Below are 25,164 nucleotides of genomic sequence, written 5' to 3' on the forward strand. Positions count from 1 at the left end.
CAACCATGGAGCCAAGTGTAATGTCTCACTCCAATTGGTCCACAGTCATCAGAAATGGAGACATGCAACTGCTACAGCAAGATACAAAACTGCTCTGCCTGCTTCAAAACAGCCTTAGAGTCCAAACGTTATCGGATACCATTTGTTTTACTCATGAATCACACTCTTCTTCTACTGTCCATTTTCCTGCAGTGGTTTTGATGCAAATAAATTCAGCCCAGGTGTGTTTTCAGTCCAAGTTACCAAAAAAAAAAAAAAAAAAAATTATTTTTACAAAAACAATAGGCCTTTGCAGCGCTTTCGCTGCTCGGGCCTAAGAAAAGGAGCAAAACTGGTCAAATGATGAGTTGGAACCAGGAGGTTGAGATTTACTGAGTAAAATTGAGTTTGCTGTATATTTATAAAGATATATCCTGAAGAATGAAGGATTATAATTTAATCTACACAACGGCCTGCTTCCTCCACTCATCATCACCTCCTGCTCTGCTCTTTCATCATCACAAACACTGTTAGAGAAAAATAATACAAGAAAAACCATGTTGTAGTGTGCTGCTGGCCTGAATTATTTTGGGCCTTTGGTACTGATCCATAAACTCTGGTGCATCGTAATGAATCAGCATACTGATGAATTTACTTCATTAATTTGATTTAAAAAGTGAAAGACAAAGTCAGTTGAGTAAACTGATTTCTTCTCAATCCATTTCTGATTGGATGGTGACTGAAAACGAGGAACGGCCCAGTTCCAGTTTTTGTCTACATGCTTTAGTTCACTTCCATTCCATTTTGTCTTCCATGTTTAATTCTGCACCATCTTTCCTTCAACTCAACTTTCCATCATTTGGGGGTTTCCATTGGCTGTAGTAAATATTTGGATGATATTCTGGTTTATTAAGGTGCACCTGCAAGTACTAGACATTTGTGCGTCTGTCACAATGATTTCAATCATTTTAAAACTTCACAAAGGGTGAAATTAGCAAAAACGTTGATTTATTTTGATCAAAAACTGAATAACACAACAATACTAATGATTAAAAAAAACTTTTAAAAAGTTAAAGTTAAACATTATTCATCTTCATCCTTAATTGTTTTAATTTCAGAGGAGCATTAGATGCCGATCTAAGTCAATTTTATGTGTGTTGACGATAATTTAGAAGTTAAAAGTGAATTTTGAACCATATTGAAACCAAATGTGACAGAAGCTTTCAGCAGAAACATGTTCTAGCAAACAGAGAATCTGAGGATGTGAACTCTCGTCATTCACTTCACCTCTCTCAATAAAACCTAGATTACATTTACCTGAGTGACAAAGAATGCTACATTATTATTTGCTGCATAAATTTTATAGTCAGTGTTGTAGATACCTTGAGTAACAATAATGTTCAGAACCCGTTCTAATAAGAATCATTTTTCTGTAAAACTCTGATTTAACTGCACAGACTACGACAGCAAGTTAAATCCCACTGAATTTGCAGTCGAAACTACAAATTTTACATACGTTGAATATAAAGACACATTCAACTTTATTTCTCACTTTATTTCTAAAGTTCAATAAAACCAAATGTCTCTTGTTTTACGTCAGACAGGATTACCAAAAGTAATTTGCTGATTCACCCCATCACCGATGAATCAGCTTTATTTTCCTACTTTTTGTTTAAGTTCATCAAGTAACATTTATAGGTGCATTTAAATTTTAGTATAATTGAAAAGTACATTTATTTCTACAATTCAATTTAACTTATTAAACCTCAGAAGCCGTTAGTGGTTGTACTTGACTGGTATATAATTTTTCCCTGTCGAGATAACGATTTAATTTCCTGATAGTTTTTTATTTTTTATTTTTTGGAGATAAGCTAATTTCCCATTTTCTCTAGAAAATGTGATTATTACCTGATGGTTTTCTCGGGGCGACTTATTTTTCCAATGGTTTTCTCGATGAGTTAATTTTCCATTTTCTCATGGTTTCTTTGAGATAACGAGCTAATTACCTGTTTTCTCGAGATGACGAGTTAATTTCATGGTTTTCTTTAGAGAACGAGTTAATCTTGAAAAAAATGAGATTGACTTGTTATCTTGAGAAATCCATCAGGAAATGAACTCATTATGTTAAGAAAACAAAGGGGAAAAGCATGGAGACAGTACAGATTTATTCCACAGAAGATGCTACTTCAAGTATGTTAACAACTATACATTATACTGTGCAGTAAAAAGTGACACACTTTTTACTGCTTTCATCTTGTACAAATATTTCACTCTCACTACTTTGATATAATCTAAAAACTTTCTGAGAAACGATGTCTTGTTTTGTTTAGTAGCCAAAGTTGTCAACAGTAGTGGGTGGAAGTCAATAAATGAGTTTCACTTTTTGCATTCCTTTTTCAATTTGAGGATACTCAAGTTTTTGTTTGTTTGAAATGCAGTTGTATTCTGTGTTGCAATAAACCTCAGAAATCAAATTTTTCCCAGTCAAATTTCCCAGTCTGACTGCATCATTTGAAAAACAGACAGACATAAACACAAATATGAAAAGAAAAAAAAAAAGAAATTAGTCTTGTTCTTGAAAAGTATGTTTGATGATTGGGACTGATCCGTCTGCTCAGTCTCACACGTTCGCAGTCGGCAGCAATCAACTCAGTGCGAGGTCGCTAATAACGCCATTATGACTGTTTCATCTGGGCCTGATTAAAAAGTCTCCTTTAATTGGAGGGCAACTGCTTGGCCTGCGATGAGAGCATAACAATGAGGTGAGACGAACACAGGCGAGTGTTTACATCCCAGTTTCTCTTTGCTGTAGCAACAAGCTTTGTGTGTCTTTCTGGGAAAAAAAAAAGATAAAAGTAGATTTCCATTTTAGTTGTAGTAATTTGAATACATTAAAGGTGTGATAAACTATATAAAACAGAAAAATGATGACATCTCAATCTAGGGCTTCACATTCAGTTCCTATAAAACTTCCTTCCTCTTATGAACAGTGGTAGTTTTTGATATGGGCCATTTGGGCAGTTGCCCAGGGTGGCAATAGAAAGAAGGGGTGTGCAAGAGCAACTAAAAAAAAAAAAATTCTCCTTTGAAATATCAACAAGTTTCCTATTGACTTTATTCCTGTGTTTTCAATGGAGAGTGGGCGCCCTCGTGTGTTGAGCGTGGTCCCTGCCTGCTTCTGAAACAGGAAGACAAGTTTTGTTTGAGATCAGTTCCTGGATTCTGATTGGTCTGGAAAGATTGCAGAAGGAGGGGCTCCCCAAGCACCAATGATTATTAGTAAACTTCTATTATAAGCAATAAAAATATGCATTCTGGTAGCTCCACATGTGATTAAATGTGGACTGAATGAGGTCCCAGATGAAAATGTCAGCCGTTACCTGCCCAGAGAATACCAAACATGACGTAACATATTTATCTATTTTTGGAGTCGTAACATTTCTGTGCTGTGTGTACTGTTGCCTGTGTGTGTGTGTGTGTGTGTGTGTGTGTGTGTGTGTGCGTGTGTGTGTGTGTGTGTGTGTGTGTGTGTGTGTGTGTGTGTGTGTGTGTGTGTGGAATCAGGAGTACCTGACAGAGCTCCAGGCGCTGCTGCGTTCGGTGTCAGAGACGGACTTCAAGCTGAACTCTCCTGAATACTGGCCTGCAGCGTATTATAACCTGCCGCAGCAAGAGCACTGCCTGAAGGTCAGCACTGCCACCGAGTTGGGGAAAAATAAAATATCAGCTGCATTTTTCAGAGGGTTAACAATACACATTCACTTTCTTTTTTTTTTTTTCTTTTTTTTTCTTTTAATAAAAGGCCTGCATTAAATGCTTCGTCTATCCGATTGTGTTCTTCCATCTACTAAAACGGCCTTGGAAAAGTTTTAATTTCCCTTTGGATCTTTTAAAAAAATTACATATTTGTTTCAGACTAAAGATCAAGTCAAAAAATATTCAACGATTTCAACAAATGTTTTATTTTCTCTCCAGGTATAGTTTAGGAGGTTTAAAAACTTTTTTTTTTAATTCTTTAAAATTAACCCTTTTGACTAAAAACACATATTTGTAATATTTGAAATGTGTTCCAACATAGCTTTGAGATTTTAGAATAGCATACTTATTGTTTATAGCAGTGAAAAAAACATGACATTTCTAACATATTCTGAGGTTCTATATCAAAATTCTAAAATCTTTTAGATATTCATCTACTAATACTTTTCTAACCCACCACAAAAATGGGATTTGTTTTGTCTGTTTTTCATTTGACCTCGCGATAAGAGTGTATTTTCTGCTACATAGTTTTCACAATGACTCTTTGTTGCTTTTTGCGATATCATATCTCATCTGTAACAGTGCGCCGTATTGTTCAAAGTCAACACATTCAATTTTAACATCATCCTTCTGGCTTCCCACAAAAAGGCTGATTCTGCTCAAGAGATAAAGGAAAAAAATGCTTTTGTTTAATGTTTAATTCAATCATGTCCTTGAGGTATCCACTCATTTATTCTTCCATACTCACTTCTAGATACTGATTTTGAGTCCAACATATTTTTGGGCCAAAAAACAGTAAATTGGCAACAATATAGCCAACTTGATCATTATAAAACAGAAACCTTGCACATCTGAAAAATAAACTTTGAAATTCAGATCCTAATTCATGATTTTTGTACCTGGATGGGTGCATATGTCGATTTTTCCTCTAATCGCGGCAGAGTTCAAAACCTGTCAAAATACAATACGTTGTTTTCTGCCTCTCAACCTCAAGGCAAGCATTCTCACAAACCGTAAGTGATGTTTATGGATTTTTTTTTATTTACTAGATTGAAGCTTAGACTGACTGTCAGGTTTCTAGTAGAAGGCCCCCAATGTTATCAGTCCCAACCAATCCCAGATCGCCTGTGGCTAAATATTTGCCATCACACCCTGAATCTGAACCTGAACCTGAACCTGGCCTGTTGAGGCAACATTGAAATAAATCGGTAAAGAAAATATGTTTTTCTTTCTGCAGTGAATGCCAACAGTAAAAAATGGCATAGAAAGAAAACTTTATGCATACACTTGTCCTTCAAATAAATCATATCTGGAAGTATTTCAGGTCTAGTTGAATTGTTAACTCTAGAAATTCTCCATTTCTCACTTTTGGTGCCTCTGGGAGGAGAGTGAAAGTGTGAACAGTTCCTGCTGTGGGAGTGTGGAGTCCTTGAGGTAGTTCTCCTGTGAACTCTGCGGTTGTAGAGGCTATGCAGAGAGATTTGGATTATGCTCTCATTACACGGCCACGGTGTTGCTCAACCACACGGTGACGCACCTTTGGCACGTTACCTCTTTTTTTGAACATTTAAACTCAAATTCTGAAGATTGTTTTGACAGAAGGTATTAGAAAACAGAATATGTAGGGTACCTTATCTAACTTAAGCTAAACAGCAAATCATTTTCTTCTCCTTGGCCATTGTGTCCAGGGCTGAAATTGTGGGAAATAAAAAAAAAATTGGCAGAGACAATGGATGCATGCCTTAATATGTGGAAGCCTTAATCCTTTTTTTAAAACCATAGTTTTATTTACCTTGACTGTGATACAAGACATGCTTATGTTATCCTCAAAGGTTGCCAATAACATCAGGTTTTGACTATAAACAGATATTCTTTGAATTCTTAAGACCTTTATTTGTTCGTTGGCTTTAGTTTTCCTGATTCTGAACTATTGTCTTTTGTGCGCTTCCTCGCATGCAGGACGTAAAGGAGAACATAGACAAGCTGCAGGGCCCGGTGGAAGGAGCTCTGGCCCGGAGAGAAGAGATGGTGACGGGTTCTCGACCTTTGGAAGGTCACAGGGTTCAGGAGACGGCTTCCCTACTCAACAACAACTGGGACAAACTAAACAAGCTCTACAAAGACAGACTGAAGTAAAAGAATTGGAGAGGAACATTCAGAAGATTTCTTTATATTTTGGTTGTTGTGGTTCTAGAAGCTACAAAACGGCTTTGGGATTTCTGTTACGTCCCAGGGTGTTAAACCTTATAGCTGATTGATTTTTGTACCCATTGTTTGCCACATGTAGAAATATCTGATCTGTCTTTGTCAAGGCGTTGGAAGGACTGTAACTCCAAGTGGCAGAGGTTTGTCTCGGACCAGAGGGAAGTGGAGGAGTGGCTGAGCAACGCCGAGAGCACTTTGAAACTGTCTGAGAGTGAGCCGGCAGCACACAGACAGCAACTCAGGGTAACGCCCGATCCTCCTCTTCCCTATTTGTCAATTACATCAAAACAAAAACATATTAAGATGTACCTCTACAGGATAACAATGTATTTTAATATTGAGCATCCTTTCTGTGACGATGAAACCTACGAAAACAATATTACCCATGAAGACCTGTCCGTGTACAAATAGTGAGGCAGGTGTGTGTGTGTGTCTGTGTGTGTCTGCACAGGACCTGGTGGACGACATACCTCACCAGGAGGTGGTGTTGGGCAGAGTGAACTCTGCAGGAGAAGTCACCAGCCAGATGAGCACACCAGATGATGCCTTACGCCTCCGGTCGCAGCTTAAACTACTCAACACTCGCTGGGCCAACGTCTGCCAGGAGCTCAGGGAGCGTAAGAGGAGGTGGGCGGGCCCCCATCCAACCTCACAGCTGTGATTTGACGATCACCATGTCCAACAACGTGCCACTACTAAGAGGAGACCTTGTGTCTGCAGGTCTGCCGAGGCGCGAACAGCTGGAGCAGAGTTTGAGGAGGACATGGGCTCGATGCTGGGCTGGCTGGATAAAGCGGAGGGTGTGCTGGCCATCCCTCTGCACCCCCCAGAACCACAGCACATCAGGGACACTTTGAGCAAAGTCCAGGTGTGGTAAAAAAAAAAATGGGGATGATATAAAGAATGATTATTTGCTCCCTTGTTTGAAGGTTATTATGGTCAACAAAGCTTTAGCCCTTCTTCTTAAGAGATGGAATCATTTATACTTCACAAGTTTTTTACCCTGTGCGGGTTGCACTGACCCCGTATGCGCTTTTAAGAGGATTTTTTGTGTGTGTAGTTTCGGGAACTGACTGTCTGACGGGATAACACCTAAAACCCTTTCCGCTTTTCAAAGTCCAACTCACAGCAGAAACCTTCTTTTACAGAGTACTGACACACTGGACTGTTCAGTAGAATGAGGCATAAATCTCTATTGCCTTGCAGAGGCAAACATTCTGGCCATTAGGAGCTGGTAAAGTCACATTAAATGAATATTTTCTGTTATCTGTCTAAGACGCGTGTGGAGGAGCTTCCCGCGAAGAAGTCTGCAGTGGAGAATCTGAACGCCAAGCAGAAGATGCTAACCCTTCTTCCTGCTGACAAGCACAAAGACATCAGGGGCATCAACACTCGCTGGGCTCAGGTAAGCAACTACCACTACTGATGTCACTGAGCTGTGGGGATGTGGAGTTACAAACCATCAGTTCAATTCAGAATACTAAATGTTGTGTGATCTGTTGCTGTATGATCATCATGCTAACGACTCAGTTTTCAGGCAGCAGAGACAATAATCCATACTAGCATGTTCTGGATGACTCCTTCAGTTGCTGCCGGCAAATGCTAATCCACCTCACTTGCTTTTGCTAATCCACTATAAACCAGGCAGAGAGATGTTGGAGTAGGGGATGCAAGCCTTGCTAATTTTGATCAATGGTTGAGACGGTTTTAACTTCATCCTTCTCTCTGATCTTTGGCCTCCTTTTCAAGTCCTCTGGGATTTGGGACGATGTCATGGTTACACATCATGACAACCCGAACATAAGAGAGAGAAGAAAAAAATCCTTCCAGTTCCCCTGCGTCTAAAGCCAGAGGAAATAATTCAACCTCAACCAAATAATTTTGAACAAAAGTCAACGCTGGGAACGAATGAGAACACGAGAATTTATTGAGCTTAGCAGGGCTCTCTGTATGTAGAACTACAGCATTTCAAGGAGGTTGAAATGCTGTAGACCAAGCTGCTTCAATGGTCCAGTCTTTGACTGGACCATTGAAGCCAGTCATTGACCAGTCAATGGTCAATGACTGGACCAATGAAGCAGCTTGATTATTTTCTATCACAGCCAGTCTCTTGTAAAGTCGTTGCTGTGTATGGGTTAATTGACCCATTAATGACGTTGGTTGGACAGAAGACAGAGCTGTTGTGGTCGAATCTTAACAAGCCCACATCATTACCCCTCCACTCCCATGCTTGCGCTTCTACTTTCATTAAAAGGGGGAGTACCTTTTCTTTATTTCTTTCCTTTAGGTGTCTAGGGCTCTGCCTGAGCGTCAGCTGGAGATCGAGGGTCTGCTGAAGGAGCTCCTGAAGATCCAGGGTGAGCTGGACGACCTGTCAGCCTGGGCGTCGAGCACGAGGGCCAAGCTGGAGCAGAGTCCCCAGGAGCCACCACCCAGAGTACAGCAACTTTTGTTTTCTTACTCATAATAACCGTATATTTAATTCTCTTACTTAAACGATGAATACTAAAGCATCGTGTCCAACAGCTAATTGAGGACGTTCAGCAGAAGAAGCCAGAAGTGGAGTTTGTTTTGGAGCGAGCCAATCAGATGTACAGGGAGACTCCCCCAGGACGGCTGGACAAGGTGAGCAGCAGCTGAACTTTAACTACACACTGACGTTTTCACAGCACGCTTCGTCTCTGTATAGATGATGTGAAGAAAAGTCTTCTGTTCCAACATCACGCTCACGTCTTTCATCTCACCACCAGGTTTTCTTCAACGATTTCATCACATTTTAGATCACCTTCTTCATTAATATAGGTCTCAGATCAAAGGCACGCTCTCCTGCTGAACTAACTGAACTCTTTTGATTGTATTTGTACGAGCTGAACTTGAACCCTTTGTTAGCCGAAATGTGAGTTGTGTGTGTGTGCGTGTGTGTGTGTGTGTGTGTGTGTGTGTGTGTGTGTGTGTGTGTGTGCGTGTGTGTGTGTGTGTGTTTGTGTGTGTGTGTGTGTGTGTGTTTTCCATGTGTTGATGACGGCAGGGGAAACACGGGAAGCTAAGAGAAGACTGGACGGTGATTCTGGAGCTGCTGCAGCAGCACAAAGAAAGGACGGCTGCTGCTCTCGTCTCCAAAAAAACCCGTAAGTTTTCTTTTGCAGAAACATCGTAACACTTCATATACAGTCATCACTAGAAAAACATCTGATGCAAGAAAAGATGCTAATGAGGCAACTAAATATGACGACAGAGCTGTTTCTGTCTTTAGTTAGTGGTGGGTTGAATGAAGCACAAGTAATTTATTGCTGTACATTTTCACATATCTGTATCATGTAAACCAACTTTTTTGAGTTTTGTTATAATGTTATTCACTAAGCAAAAACAGACCTGGAGTGCTGCCTAGATTTTTTTAAATACATTTTTGAGAAATCCTTTAATCGCCCATGGCAACCATTCAGCTGTACAAAACGCTGAGTTATTTGAATAGAGGGATTTTTTTATTTTTTTATTTATTTATTTTTTTTGTGTGTGTTTTGTTCTCAGACTAATTGGGTGTAAAGGATGTGTGAGAGAATTTTCAAAACATAAAACATTTTTATAGTTTAGTTTGTCCGCACTATGTTGAAAACCATCACAAGTCTTAATTAATAACAGGGATAAATAATGCCATATAATATTGAATTTATTATTTTTTTTAGTTCATTTGTCTTGTTTTTTTATCTTCAAAGTGTGACGCTGAACATGTTTGGAAAATTTCTGGAATTTTCCATTTCCTAGAACGTTTTCTAACATCGTGTGCTTCCCAGATGAAGGCCTGACAGGAAGTTCCCAGCCTGAATCTGCCGCGCTCCAGCAGTTCAACAAATCCTGGGCCGAGCTCACCGATTGGCTGAAGATGCTGGATAACATGGTGCAAAACAAGCAGGTGGTGGTCGCCGACCTGGACGACATCAACGAAAACATAAACCAGCTCAAGGTGACGATCTTAGCGCAGCTCAAACACAAACTTATGATCCAGCTAAGTGATGGTGACCACATGTGTGCACGATTTAGGCTTTGAATAATAATAATATTGCATGAATGGGAAGTTGAGTGTGCATTGCTTGCGTTCAGGGATCTCTACAGGAGCTCGACAAGCGGCGCCCCCTCTTGGAGAAACAAGTAACAGCAGCACAGAACCTGAAGAACAAGACCAGCAACCAGGACACACGCAACGCCATCACAGAGCGCAGTAAGCCACACACATCCTCACAAGCTGCACTTCCATTACAAATATACACAAAACTTGTGTTACATATATTCTAATAAGTTTTATATGGTCACCTTGAAAGGCACCCCATCCTAGTGGCAAAACGTTTTAACGAAATACGCCAATTTTTTTAAGAACTAAAGTGTTTAGTCTCCCGTGGCAACCAATCAGCTGTGCAAAACGCTTGGTGGAACTGGGCGTCACCTTCGAGGACGAAGCTCCTCCTCAGAACTGCAGCTTCCAAGTCTCACAGAGCACTTCACCCCTTCAGACTAGCTGGCAGTAATTAGCAAACATCTCATTATATGAAGTACTTCTCAGGAATTTGCTGGTAAAAATGTGAAAGGTTTAAAAGAGGAGCAGTGACCAATTTTTAAGGCATTAAACTATGAAGTCAAACATCTTTTAAGTCATATTCGATGTATCTGGTATTTTTATAACAACTGGAGACAATATAGCTACTTGACTGCTATAAAATGGCACTATGTACCTGGAAAACACACAGTTTTGTTTTTTCCTCCTCCACAGTCGACAAGCTTCAGACCCACTGGGAAGACTCTCAGACCAAACTCTCCGACAGGCTCAAGCAAATCCTCAACATGCTGCAGGACTCCACAAACTGGCTGGACGCAAAGCGGGAGGTGGACTGCCTCATCAAACAGGCCAGTGGGAGGCTGGAATCGTGGCAGGAGATCACGTACACAGCGGACGCACTGAAGAAGCAACACGCAGATCTGAGGGTGGGCACCAGAGATCCGTCTGCATGGCTGCATGACGACTGGCACTCCCAGATCTGTTGGCATGGCAACGAGAGCGAGCCCTTTGGTTTCTGATCCCCTGCAGGTCTTCATGAAGGACCTGAAGCAGTGGCAGGGACAGGTGGCTGAAACCAACGCGCTGGCCAACAAGCTGCTGACGCTGTACGCCAACGACGACACGCACAAGGTCACCCAGGTCAATGACAACATGCTGGCGACGTGGGCGCACATCAACAAACGGTAACCGCACACGCGACAATACCAACGTCCTTCGTTCAGGAATACAAGTCGCATTAGTCCAAAAAAATGGCATTAAACAGGAATAAAACGGGATAGTGCGACCGGGGCCTGGTATCGAGAAATAACAAATCACGTAATTTTTGTGACGACTTTCCATCAACGAGGTGCTAACATGAAATATATTAGCACCGTTCTGTAAGTCAGGACAGTCGTTTGGCACACAAGAGAAATTGTTGTTCAGAATATTAATGTGCATCTATTAATTCGTGAAAATCTAAAATAATTGGTGAAAGTGCCATGTGTCCAGGGTTCATTTTGGTTCAACTTGATAATAAAGCCTGAGTTTGGAGGCAAGTCCTTGGTTTCCCTCATCTCTCTCGCCCGTCTGCAGAGTTTCAGACCGAGAGGCGGCGGTGGAAGCCGGCCTGAAGCTGCTCCACCAGTTCTACCTGGACCTGGAGAAGTTCCTGAGCTGGCTGACGGAGGCAGAGACCACCTGCAATGTTTTAATAGATGCCACCAACAAGGAGAGGCTGCAGGATCAGCCTGAGGCGGCCAAGAGGCTGCTGGCCCAGTGGAAGGTAGGACACGGTTTAACACACACACATCCTCTTCATTAAGGCATGTAATCTGGCTCGTTTGAGGTGTAACTGCATGACCTGGTTATTTACCAGGGACAGAAAGTGCTGGATCTTAACAGGGAGCTCAGAAAAAAAAAAAAACTAAATTAGTTTCAGCTCTCCTGCCATCACAGTTCTTGTTTGATCCGTCCCCCCTTCCCTCACCAGGTACCAGTGGAACAGGATTATCCGTGTTTCTCACTCCACCTGTCAGACGTCATTAGACGATGACTGATTCCCTCATGTTTCCTCGCTCGCCGAGTCAGGATATTAATGCAACAGATTTCCTGTGTTTATATATAAAACACTGGCCCCTGCATGAATAATGGAGGAGCACTCAGCTTTGGAGCTGTGTGGGCAGAGAGTAAATTGTTTTCACAAGGACAGCAGGGCATAAGGGCAGAGCAGGTTTAGCAGAGAGACTTTCTTCTGCATCTTTCCTCATTTCGTTTCATTTTTTTTTCTATATTCATACAGAGTGATAGATTTTTAATGTTTATGTCTGCCTGTTTGAACGATTATGGCTCACGGCAGATGAAAACCCTAACTCTGTCTCTCAGGAATATTGAAATATTAAGTATTTTATTTGGGCCGAGATTTTTAAAACAAGCAGTGATGGCCTCCCGAAAAGTATGTCCATCTGCCGTGCAGTGTGTCGTCGTTTTCGGTGTCGACCACATGATTCATATGATGCAAAAAAAAAAAAAAGTGTCTCCATTGCAGTTTTGCGAAATACATCCATTTTGTTACAGCTGAAAATCTGCCATTTTTCAATTCAGCGAGTTTATTTTTGAAATTTCAGTTTGCACAAAACAACACAGCTATTTAAACCCAACTTTTTTGACAATTTTTGCGTAAATTTCGCAATAAATTTGCTCGACGATAAGTTGTCCCAGATATCATGATAAACAATATTACTGTGACGTGACGGTTCAGACTGCAGACAGCAATCAGATATATACCCAAATTAGTACCACACATCGGATTTTTTTTTCTTTTTCTTTTACGGGGGTAAAACGATCAGAATTGCGTCACTCAGACTGTGGTGAAAAAGTCGTCCGTAGGTCGCATGAGGCCATTTGAAGGTGAATGTTGTGGAGAATACCAAACCAAAATCTAATCAACATCCTGTAGCGAGACTTTAAACTTTCCGTCTCACTCCAGCCTTTTTAGATCTACAGTGTTTTTAATTGAGCTCACTTCAGTTTTTGTAAAGCTGACATCAAACGCCATCCCAGAAGATAACGTCCTCCTGGCTCAGCCCAGTGTTTGATTAACAAGTCGAAAATATAAAGAAAAAAAAAAAAAGAAAACACTAGCACAATTCCCTCCCCTGCTTGGAATGACAACAATGCTGATACGGCAGCATGAAGAGAGCTCATTGGCCGCTCCCGGTCTGGCGGACATATGGAAAAATGCCCCCCGCTGCATTGTGGGTGTTGAATGGTGGCCTCTGTCTGTGGCGAGGACACACTCTGACCCTCATCCTGCTCCCACTCGCTCTCTGTGTCGAAGCTCGGACACACTCGCATGTTGGAAACGGAATCTCAAATGCAAATTTCAGCTTTTATTCCCTCTTCTCACACACGCACGCACGCACACACACACACATGCGTTAAGAGTTGTGTCAGTCCAACAGGCAGTGCTGTGTGCAGCGCTGAGATAGTCTTCTGTGTCCAATTATTATGGCAGCTGTAGCACCCAGAGAAGTGCGCACACTCTCTCCGGGGCGACAACGCCACACGCAGATAAGGTTTAATTGGAAAACGAGCTCACTCATCGTTTTCCTCTTGCTTTCATGTCCTCTTTGCCTCTTTCCTCCTCCTATCTCTTCCTCGCCCCCCTCTTGTGTTTCCACCAACTTACCCGGCCCAACTTTGTCTCCTTGCCCTCCCCGTCCGTCTCGTCTCCAGTATCTGCCTCGCGTTTTAAACGGAGGGCATTTCTGTGCGGCCGCTGTGCGCGGGGAGCTCGTTTGAACAGAACAGAGGAAAAACATGATGGCGCTTCCTCTGCGACTTAGCATCTAGTTTCTTCTTTGGAGGATGCTGCGTAGGAAGGTCTACCAAGTTCAGGTTGGAACGTAAAATTCAAGCTTCGTTCTTTTGTAAAGCGGAAAAAAATCCTGTTATAAAAACAGAAAATACATGTACTGTCATTGTGTGTTTTACATGTTGTGGACGTCGTCGTTTTTAGAGTTTTGTCGTTAAAGTTCAGATGGATAAAGAACTTCTTTGTTTCACCGATGATCGTTGAGCCCATTGGATTCATGTGAAACTCTTCTCTTGTCATATTCATGTCTGACCTAATCTTTGGTTAAAGAGGCAGTGTTATGTGCTTTCTAGTCACAGAGTATCATTTACAGCACAGTCAAGTAATTATGTCAACTTCAGTGAAAATTTGACTTTGCGAGAAATTGGGCATTTGTGTCTTTAAGAAACTCCTGTTCTTTCTGAGACTCTGCCTTGAGGAAGTCATCACAACATGGCTCCTCTATTAACCCTTTAACAACATTTTACCAGTGTTACACTGAGAAGTAGCTCCTATAATGAGCTACCAGTTCCACCAGTTTTGCTAATTGCTAGTGGCTAGTCTGAAGGAGCTGCATGGTTGCCATGGGAGATTAAAGAATTTCTCAAACATGCATGAAAGAATCAAAGCAACACTCCAGTTATGTTTTTTGATGACATGGCGGCAATTTGTTTTGTAAAGTTCCTTGATACATTTGTTGAGAATTGGTGCTATATACATAAACTTAACTGAGTTGAATTAAAGCTCACAACAGTCCAATTTGCATAATACTTTTATCCCTTAAAATACAGATTTCTGTTGTCAAATTTTAATATAACACATGCACATACAAAAAGCAGTTTTCAAATGAGGATTTTATTAGCAGAAAAAGCCATCAAGATTTTGTTGCATTAAAGGGGCAACTTTCTTGAGCTTTACACCATGTTATAATGCTACTAAATTATCAAAAAAAAATAAAAAAATACCTGAGTGTTACTTTGATTCTGTCACGCATGTTTGAGTAAAGCATTTACTTTAATCCCCATAGCAACCATACAGCTGTGCAAAACTCCTGGGTACACCGAAGTGCAGATCTCCCCCAGGACGCCACTCGGCTCCTTCAGACTAGCCAGCAGCAATTAGCAAACACCTGGTGGAACTGCAGAGCTCATTATAGGAGCTATTTCTCAGTGCAACACTGGTAAAAATGTTGTTAAAGGGTTAATAGAGGAGCCATGTTGTGATGACTTCCTGGAGGCGGAGTTTCAGAAAGAACAGGAGTTTCTTAAAGAGACAGGCCCAATTTCAAGGCATTAAAATTACAAAACTAAATTTCTCTCAAGTCATATAGCATTTTTATTATAAATCCTTCCTGTTTGTGTTAAACTAGGACCTCCAGGCAGAGGTGGACGGCCATGAAGAGCTGTATCACTCCCTGGATGAGAACGGCCAGAGGATCCTGACCTCTCTGAGGGACCCTGAGGACAGGGTTCTGCTCCAGAGGCGTCTGGACAACATGAGGCAGCGCTGGAACGACCTGCGCAGCAAGACTCTCAGCATGAGGTGAGACACACCTGGACTGCAGACGGTCCAAAGAGGGAGAAATGCTTCAGTTTGGATCCAGATGATTTAAAAAAAAAAAAAAGGTGGGAGGAAAAAGCTTGTGCTTCTTTGGTAGGTCACAGCTGGACTCCGAGATGGCTCCCTGGAAGAGGCTCCACATGTCACTGCAGGAGCTGCTGAACTGGCTAAGGCTCAAGAGTCAGCAGCTGGAGCAGGAGAAGCCTGTAGGGGGCGATGTTCCCACCGTGCAGTCCCAGCTGGATACACACAGAGTAAGGGGGAAACATGACACAAGCTTATGTCTAAGATTAATAAGGAAATATGTGATGTTTTTTTCTGGCATAAAATTGTTTTAATTAAACTTTATTGGATTAAAAAAAAAGAAAATTGCTGTGTTTAGGGACAATAATAAAAGCCTAAAATGAGAAGAATCAGACTGGAAGAATCCATGACCTCCTGAAACTCACACTAGCATCATAATTTAATGTCTACATGCAGGGTTTGCCACCAAAAAATACAAAAAAACAAAATAAGTAAAGATTAAATATAATGTTCTGTCATGGTAAATGGTAAAACAGCCAATGAAATCGAAGAAAACCTTCAGTGTAGCTGACACTCGATTCCAAGCATCGTTTGTTCTGAGATCAAAGATAAGTGGAATGAGAGCTACCTCTGGTGTAAGTAGATAAGAGACTTGAACATGTGCGTGTGCATGTGTGTGTGTGTGCACGCGTGTGCGCGTGCGTGCGTGCGTGCGTCTGTGTGTCTGTCATAGGGGTTCAAAATGGAGCTCAGAGCCAAGGATCCGGTGGTGACCAAGGCTCTTGATGATGTGGGATTCTTCCTGTCCGAACTGCCTAGAGAGTCGCCATCACCTGAACTGAGAGGTAATACACAGACGCACACACACACACAAACTTCATTTATGTCTAAAACAGATTCGCTGACATAAATAACGCATTTATTCCTGCTTTATAATGTTTTTGTTTTGAGATCGTTCCTTCAAAGAACCATTTGACATTTATTTATTTATTTATTTGGTTATTTTATTCACTTAGAGCTTAAGATGAACATGCCACATGTTGACTTTAACAAAAGTTTTGACTTTTCCTCAAAGGTCAATTAACTACACCTTGAGTAGTCAAAGAAGTCTTCATGAAAATGTTGTTTACTACATTGTTTAATCATAAATTAAACGGTGATCTCCCACGTTTTAGGTTCAGTTTCACACACCCTGTACACTACCCGACCTGTAGAATGATGAACTTTTGGATTTGGAGGATGTAAACTCCTTCAGTTCTCAAATCTGACATAAAGGAAGGAGAATTAGCTTTCCCTCTCTCTTTGCTCATAAATTAAAAACATGCCTAGTGACAGCCTAGCGACGACTGCTTGTGGAGGTCGACATGGAAACGCAGTGCCAGATGCTTTACTGGCCATGCTGTTTGCACCATGGCAGCAACTTGGACTACAAAACAAGCCAAGCCTAAAGTGTGGTCTAATAAATCTGACAGGCTGCCAAATTGAGCAGGTTCAGAGAGGAAGAGGGGAATTCCAGCGTCTGCTCAGTCAGTGCTTCAGGCAGTAGCTCTATCGCCCTCATGTGGCTCTCAGAGTTTGGCCAAGTTTAATGGCCAAAATTCAACAACTTGAGGGACAGACACAAGGGTGTAAATACCTTTCTAAGGCACAAATATTTCTATGGTCTAGTCAAAATTTTGACCTAAATCCTATTGAGAATATGTGGCAAGGCTTGGAAATTGGGGCTTACAAGAGCTTTTTATCCAACCAGACTGAACTTGAGCTATTATGTGAAGAATAGGTGAAAGTTTCTAGAAACATACTAGTTGTACTAGAAACATACTAGTTGTACTAGAAACATACTAGTTGTACCTTCACAGAGGCACAACTGATCAAATATAGCTTAATAAATGAGGCTGTTGCTATGAGTTACTCATTTTGCCAGACCTGACTTATCCCAAACGTCAGACATCAGCCCGGAGGAGCGTGCTCAGAATGTGGGCCGAGTGTTGCGCAAAGAGGCGGACGACGTGGTGAGCAGGTGGGACCGGCTCAACGTCGACTCGGCCGACTGGCAGAGGAGGTTGGAGTTGGCCCTGGACAGACTGATGGAGCTCCAGGAAGCAGAAGACCTGCTGGACAAGCAGCTGAAGCAGGCAGAGATGGTGAAGCAGGGCTGGGAACCCGTAGGGGAACTGTTGATTGACTCCTTACCTGAGCACATCAGCAGAGTCAAGGTAACTCCAGAATAAACCAACAGAGAATAAACCAAGACTCTTTCTTCATAAGAGTAATTATCTGCATTGTCATTTTAATCTGAGTGTTTACAAATGTTTATATATATGTGTGTGTTTCCCTTTGGCTCAGGAGTTCCAGGAAGAAATAGCTCTGATTAAGGACGATGTGACACACATGAACCATTTGGCATCAACGTTCGATCCATCCGACATCCAGTTGTCTCCTAGCAACCTGGAACGCATTGAAGATCTCAACACGCGCTGGAGACTGCTGCAAGTATGTACCCTTAAACATTCTCGCGCACACACACGCACACACACACACGCACACACACACACACACACACACACACACACACACACACACACACACACACACACACACACACACACACACACACACAAAACTGTCTCCAACCTAAACCAGGGTACTAACCCTCCAATCTGGTTAGCTCCTGGTTCCCTAACCTTGCCGTTTTTAGTTATTTAACTACAATTTTACCTACTAAAATGCTCTCATTTGCAATCATGACCAGTGGATGACTAAATTCAGCTGTTTGAAGACATTTTACCTGTCATCGTAAAGGTCTCTTAACTTAATTTATATGTTCATGGATTGAGAGGTCATAGCTTTTACCTTATTAGCCTGAGTGCCTTCCATCAAAATGTTAAGGTGGCTGAAAAGCTGAAGCACTGAAAACACATGTAGGCAAAGCTTTTAAGGACGTTAGAGCAATGTTTGCACTCTATTAACCAACCAAGGCTGACATTGCTTTGACTAAATTTAGCCAAGACCTCAGCCCCAAACCGTGTTAAGTTTTCTTGCAAATACATTTGGTGAAGTGAATGACAATCCCAACTTTGGTGGTGTCATGGTTCATTAGGTACAGAGGTCACACACACACACACACACTTGCGGTTCCGTATTGGTGGAAAACCTGCCTCTTCACAGATTTATATTATAATCCATATCTGAAATATTTAAAACAAAATGCAGCTTGAGAAGCTGGACTCGCTAAGCGCAATGCTAATTCACACGCTATTGGTTGGTGTTTGCAAAACAGCCAATCGAGGAATGCCATTCGTTTTCCTTTATGTTGATTGGTTGTATCCCCCAAGAGCGGAGAAAAGGAAAATCATGGACGCTAGTTTCTGCGGTAGATGGTTTCTGCTTGGCACTACTGCTTTGTGAATTAATTCATATTAATTAACATTAGGAAGCTAATGAGCTATGCCTTGTTAGCAAGATTGAATTTAGCCTTAATGCTATCACTAAGCTAACTAAGGTTGGATACAAACACATTTGTTTCCAATCATAAAACTTATTTACTGTTCAAAATGTGTTCTTTATACAGCCGATAAAGAACACAAAGTTTGCACACAATGAATAAATTCTAGAACTGCAGTGCTAAAATCATGTGGAAGTAGCTGCGTTAAGTTAGTTCTGATTTGTTCCTTTGTGTATCTGCTGGTAAATCCTTCTGAAAGCTTTTCAGAAGGATTTGTGGCCAAGATAAATTAGATAATGTTAGAATCTAACCGAGTATTACCCCCAAAAAACTACTTTAATGGCTCAAACTTGAGCAAATTTTCATTTTTTAACACATTAATTAGTTGCATATTCAGTATGTAAAGCAAAATAAAATGTTGAAATGGTGAGTAATTACATGTATTTAATATGTAATAAAAGAATATATCATCAGGTTGTAGTAGCAGTAGCTGGCTGAACTAACATTTAGATTATAGACTGTACTCCTGAGACTACACCAAGTCTTTTATCACAACCAGCTTTTATGATCTGAGGGCTCTTCTAAATATTTTAGACATTTTGACTACTACTAAGATTACTATGATTAAACTGAGCTAGCTCAGCCTTCATGGTAGAATCCTTTCATAATGACGAGGTGCCAGTGATCAGAGGCAGTTCAGCCTCGGTTTGTGTCAGCAACAATAAACACCACCCTTTGTGTACTGGAAGTCAACCGGTGATCATAACAGGGTGTGACGGATAGAGCCAATCAGCCGGATGAAATGGACGCCTGGATGCAACAGCAGTGACAGGACCAGAAGGCTGGTCTTTCTGAAGTTCGGACCGGAGCAGATGCTTTGGCACCGACACAAACATCTGGCTTTCTTTTTTGCAACAATAAACCAAGGTGTTTCTTTGCTCGGCTTTAGCCATAACACACAGTTCACTACTGTGTGTTATGGCACCATGGGAACATCCTGTAATATCAGCTGGGTCTGCAAAAAAATGTATTTGATGCAAAAAAAACAAAAAAACAGTGAATAATAAAATGTCCATCAAAGAAGTTGGACCCTATCACAATAGAATCAGGACTCATCTCTACGGATGTATTAAATGTTTGCATATGGTTTAAGTGAGGCATCTCAAGACGTTTCTTATGTCTCAAACATACGGTTAAACCTTCAAGAACTTTTCAAGAGCATTGACCTGAGCTGAAATCCAGTGTTGGCCAGTGATGCAGTAGTTTGTTCAGTCATCACGGCAATCGTGGAACTGTACATTTTGAAGAATGCACTTCTGAAAGAAGGGGTGAACAACAAAACCTGCCGAACCAATGTGGAGTGTTTGACTGTTTTACTGATCTGATACCGAAAGCTAAAGTTGTAATTACTTTGGCTTCTCCTGTTTGTTTTTCATTGTCCTTTGAATGTTGCCTTTTAGAGTTTAAACTGGTTCTTAAAAACTTTTTTTAAGTCTTCAATCTAGGTATTAATGATTTGTTTAGATGGGATTATGCCTAAACTTAATTTTGTACATCTAATATATGTGTATGTCTGTGTTGGGAGGAGGGGAATAGCTCGAGATTCAGCTCTTTCAAGCGAGTTCACATTGTTCTTTTATGCCTAAAGGGTCGCAGGTGATGGTCAACATAGGCACAAAGTGCACTCTCGGTAATAGCAGCAGATTCTGCCTCAACAATCCTACACCGTCTCTTGTACAATTCTAATCAGGTTACCGTGGATACGGGAAAAAGCAACTCGGGCAGCAATGGACTGGATGAGGTGGACTCAAAGGTAATTTCAGTCCCTGGCTGCATAGAAGCAGAAAAACTGGGACGGGCCATCACTGTCACATCTTCTTCATCTCACATCGCGGCTCTCCTCCTCTCACTTCCTCTTTCCCATGCTGTGTCATCAGCTGCTTTGTCATTTGGGTAGCAGATGAAAGGTTGGATGTTTAATGAGCCAGTCTGTCCACAAAGATGGACTCTAACCCATCTCAGTCCAGCAGCTTGAGGACTTCAACACCCAAGCTCACACACATACCATGGTGCTTCCCCTGGGGATTTTAAAGATGTAGCTTCCTGGCAGGCGTTGACAAAGCAGCAAGAATCAGCTGAATTTCCATCATTTTCTATTAAGGAATGATATTTTGCCATGCATTTAATCTTCACAGACACTACTTTACTAAAAATAGTAAAGTATGTCTGTCTCGTGGCTCCAGGACTATTCACCCCTCCACAAATGTGTTCCTTCTGCTGGTAGATATTATTTATGGAAGTCATAAAACCACAAATTGAAATACAGACTATAGAAAATTATATTTAAGAACCATTTTTGACATTAGTCTTTTTAATTCTACTAAAAATAACATTGATAGGAAACCAATAGCAGTGTTGGCAAGGAAACAATCCACATTAACAACTAAAATTAATTACTGAAATAAATTAACTTTATGGTGATGTTCAAACCTATTGAAATGCCTGTGGGAAAGTCTCAACCTCATCAGGTTTTGATCCAACACAAACTTTTAGCAATCAGGCTAAACTTGTGCTTTTGTCAAGTTATCCAATATTGGGGGGCTACCAGATCATCCACAAGGACAACCCAGCTAGTTAAAGGACTTTAGCTGAAATTTTAGCAGAAATACTGGAACACTTTAGAATATTTTATTTCTATTTATCAAACAATGATCTTGTTGTCAGTCCTGTCCTTTAAAATCTAATTTAGAAAGTGTTTGTTTGTTTTTTTTTTGGCAGAAATGAACCTAACCCAAATGGTTCATAGATCCTGGTGGTATTTATAATAGTTTGAGTTAAGGAGGAAGTGAGTTGACAGGAGAGTGGGACTCCTGTTGTTTTGATACTTTTTACATTTCAGATAACATTTGTAAATGAAGCATGTAGACATGCCTCATTCAGACTGCATCACCCTGCAGGTCCTCGACTTCACATTCAGTCATCCTGTCCATGTTCATCTTTGTTTTCTTCACTCAGGCCACCAATGTGTTCTTATGTACACTTTATAATTATTTACAAGTGTCGATTTAAATGTATATAATTTAGATTTATTTTTGTTGATATATTTGGCTAAAATAACTTTTTTTCTTTTTACACACAAACCAAACGATGCAACTAAAACAAGTGGACGTAGCTTGTTAGTTGGTGATTAAAAATAACATCAAAGTGGAGGGAAAAACATACATCTGGAAAATGTAAAGTTGATCTATTCCATTACTTTTTTACACGCTGCAACCGAAGAAACTAAAGGCATAGTTCAGATTTTGCTGAAGTTGGCAAAATCTCGATAAATTAGTAGATAATTGGCAAGATTTAATTTATTCAAAATGAAGGGATATAACACAGAATAATACTCTGGAAAATCACTTTGATCAAATACATTTTAATTGTATGTATTGTATGAGAACAGCTCTTCTAAAACTCTAAACTATTCTTGTTAGCTTTTAGAATTATTGAATTGATTTGTGTTTTGGTCATAAAATGTATCTAAATGAACATCAGAGGGTCAGGCAATGAATAAAAATGTTTATTTTATTTTTCTTAGAATGGCTCCTGCTTTCTGTCTAACAGATATCTGTCAAAGAACATCTGAAGCAGCTGACAGACGCTCACACAGACTTCTGCCTTTCTCAAGGTGAGGCCCCGCCCCTCTCATATTCATTTCTATATGGCCAATAAAATAAAATGATGCTAAACTTTATGATTTTGCCAGGTTTTACTCTGTTGATTTTGGTAGCTGTGTGTTTTTTTTTTTGTTTTTTTTATCTAATGTAAACCCCTAAAATACACAAAAATAAATAAATGATACAGGAAAGTATTCAACCATAAGCCATAAAAGGTTATTAATGGAAAGTTAAGTGAAAGGAGGAAGTGTGTTAGGAAAAAAGAACAAGAAGCTGGGACAATTTTTTTTATATCTACTGAAAAACAGAATAGTTTACATATCAGGGTAAATTAAAGAGCAGGCTCGCTTTGCAACATCCTATCTTTGTAAAGGTCAAGTAACAAAAAGAAGATTAAAAAGAAGAGTATCTTGGGATTTGTTGCACCTTTTTCCCCCAGATAATGCATAAACTGTGTGAAAGTTCAGGTCTTTTGTTGTGACACTCCTCATCTGTCCCTGTGTCTTCTCCAGGATCGGTAGAAAGACCGTTCGAGCAGGGCATCTCTCCAAACAATGTGCCCTATTATATCAAGTAAGTGCAGATCTCTGGGTGGTGGGCCAGCTGATCCTCACATTCTCCTGCCCTTTGTGAAAGCAGCTCTGTTTCTTCTGTTCTGAGATAAACGGATTTCCCTTGGGAACTTTAACTCAACTTCATGTTTGTTTTTAACATATTTACCGCCTTTACTTCTTCTGTTTTGTTTTACATATATATGACGTATGTTTCAGAAACGACTAAAGCTTAGTGGTTTTGATCGATGTCAAGAGAAGGACAGTATATAGATAAATTCCTACATTTTGTGGTTCAATGATGTTAAAGGCTGATTTGGGACAAACTTATGAACCACTGTACATCAACCATAAGGGAACATTGTGACAAAGAGCTTTTGGAAGAATTGCAAGTCAGTTGTTCGTGCTTACTTCAAGTCCTTAACGCAGATTTCAGACCGCAAGCACGTCGCCGTCTGAAAACAGACCATAAGATGCTTAAGAGTCTAAAAAACCCTTAAACGTCACCATGGAAAGGTCAACGTTCTTGCTAGTGTTGTACAATCAGAAAGAGGCTGCTGAAGTTACAAAAAGAAGAATTGGAAGAATCTGATATAAATTATTTGGACACCAAAGCGGAGAACATGTTTGAACTTTTCCTTAAGAGGTCAACCTACGCCGCAGGGATCACGCGCTGCTGTAAAGTCTTGGACAAATTGTCAGCTTACCAGGAAAAAAGATGAGATGCTACAACTGAACACATGCTTCTGCATTTTAAATCAGCTGGAAGCTTTTCAGTAGCAGCTGTTCATGTTTAAATACCGGCGAGGATCTCCTGATGGATCCACATGTTTTCACTCTACAGTTGGTACTCATCAGTAATTGGGGGCATAAAATCCAGAGTGGATCGTCCGAATTTCTGCAGCTGTACTCGCATGGGCACAAACGGCTTTTGTTTCACTGCACACACACACACACACACACTCACACACCTCCACACTGTTCCAGAGTTAATGTAACAGTTGAGACTTGTCTGCACTTTTCTCCTCAATCCTGCAACACTGACTCCCAAAGCAGAGCTACTCCCCCCCACCTCCCCTCACCCTTCCTCCTCCATCTCAGCTTATCTCTCCTTTCTCACAAGTAAAAGACACTTTGCTCTCCTTCCCTCCTCTAGCTCTCTCCCAGCCGGCCTTTATCGTTCTCCCTCTGCTTCACGATGCCGAGTGCGAGTGGTGTTTAGCTCTCGCTGTCCGTCCTTCTTGTCAGGGAGGTGAAAACCCCCCTCAGATGATGTTCAGGCTCTTTTGCTCCCTGAAACAGCAGGAAGGGGGGGAAGGGATTCAGAGGCAGGGAGCCTGATCTCTGCCTGGTCTAGCAGAGCTGTGGGCCGATGCTGAGCGGCAGGCCAGGCTAGACAGGAAGTAAGCAGGTTTAATTTCAAAATAAAGATCTTCATAAAAAAAATTGTGGCTAAGTGTAAAAGAATACTTCAATCTTAGTAGCTAAGATCAAAACAGACCTCTAGAGTTTCAGAGCAACTCTCACCTGAAGTGACATTTTATACAATATTTTATACTGCTAATTGAAGAAGGAAATAAGAGGTTGGAGGTTGTGCGCCACCAATAATCTTCCTATGTCAAACACAAACTGAACGGGACACTTATATTTGTCAGTATAAATTAACGACAGACATATGAAATATAGAAATGGAAATGAAATCTACATTTATTTGAAACTATTTTAAAAGTTAGAATAGGTAATTATTTAGAATGAATACAAGTAAAAATAGAACTAAAGCAAAGGTAAATTCGACTACAAAAAATTTTTTTGATTTTGTTACGACAATGTATCTTACCAATTTACTGTATGAATACTGTAGAAAACCCTGTTTCTTTTCCTTAAGTGGTGCCGCATCATCAGAGTTGAGTATGTGGACTCTTCCCATTTAAAAAATAAATAAATAAAATCCTCTCTTCAAACAGCCCAACCTATGAAATTCTGGTGGCGTACCTGATTAACCCTGCTCTGTGGAGGCGGACATTGATGTCTGACATAGTTTGTTTCCTAAGAGAAGAGAAAGAATTCAGCTGCTGGTTGCTGAATCCCATCTGAACATC

General features: G+C 40.7%; 1 protein-coding gene across 5 annotated transcripts in view; it reads left to right on the plus strand.

Moving 5' to 3' along the window:
• dmd (dystrophin) overlaps positions 1 to 25,164 on the plus strand; it is a 217,626-nt gene that overhangs the window by 170,790 nt on the left and 21,672 nt on the right. For all 5 annotated transcript variants that reach the window (XM_014998044.2, XM_088014614.1, XM_088014602.1 and 2 more), the window contains 21 exons: positions 3,544 to 3,666; positions 5,695 to 5,867; positions 6,048 to 6,183; positions 6,392 to 6,567; positions 6,661 to 6,808; positions 7,217 to 7,345; positions 8,228 to 8,377; positions 8,467 to 8,565; positions 8,969 to 9,068; positions 9,732 to 9,901; positions 10,039 to 10,156; positions 10,703 to 10,914; positions 11,018 to 11,172; positions 11,564 to 11,753; positions 15,193 to 15,365; positions 15,481 to 15,637; positions 16,141 to 16,252; positions 17,355 to 17,623; positions 17,754 to 17,900; positions 22,462 to 22,525; positions 23,027 to 23,087. In XM_014998044.2, the coding sequence (XP_014853530.2) occupies positions 3,544 to 3,666; positions 5,695 to 5,867; positions 6,048 to 6,183; positions 6,392 to 6,567; positions 6,661 to 6,808; positions 7,217 to 7,345; positions 8,228 to 8,377; positions 8,467 to 8,565; positions 8,969 to 9,068; positions 9,732 to 9,901; positions 10,039 to 10,156; positions 10,703 to 10,914; positions 11,018 to 11,172; positions 11,564 to 11,753; positions 15,193 to 15,365; positions 15,481 to 15,637; positions 16,141 to 16,252; positions 17,355 to 17,623; positions 17,754 to 17,900; positions 22,462 to 22,525; positions 23,027 to 23,087 (3,062 nt within the window). The remainder of the gene's footprint in view (positions 1 to 3,543; positions 3,667 to 5,694; positions 5,868 to 6,047; positions 6,184 to 6,391; positions 6,568 to 6,660; positions 6,809 to 7,216; positions 7,346 to 8,227; positions 8,378 to 8,466; positions 8,566 to 8,968; positions 9,069 to 9,731; positions 9,902 to 10,038; positions 10,157 to 10,702; positions 10,915 to 11,017; positions 11,173 to 11,563; positions 11,754 to 15,192; positions 15,366 to 15,480; positions 15,638 to 16,140; positions 16,253 to 17,354; positions 17,624 to 17,753; positions 17,901 to 22,461; positions 22,526 to 23,026; positions 23,088 to 25,164) is intronic.

Source organism: Poecilia mexicana, unplaced genomic scaffold, assembly GCF_051168715.1.
Source record: "Poecilia mexicana isolate PSO_F unplaced genomic scaffold, ASM5116871v1 scaffold_2, whole genome shotgun sequence".
NCBI classification, from domain to species: Eukaryota; Metazoa; Chordata; class Actinopteri; order Cyprinodontiformes; family Poeciliidae; genus Poecilia; species Poecilia mexicana.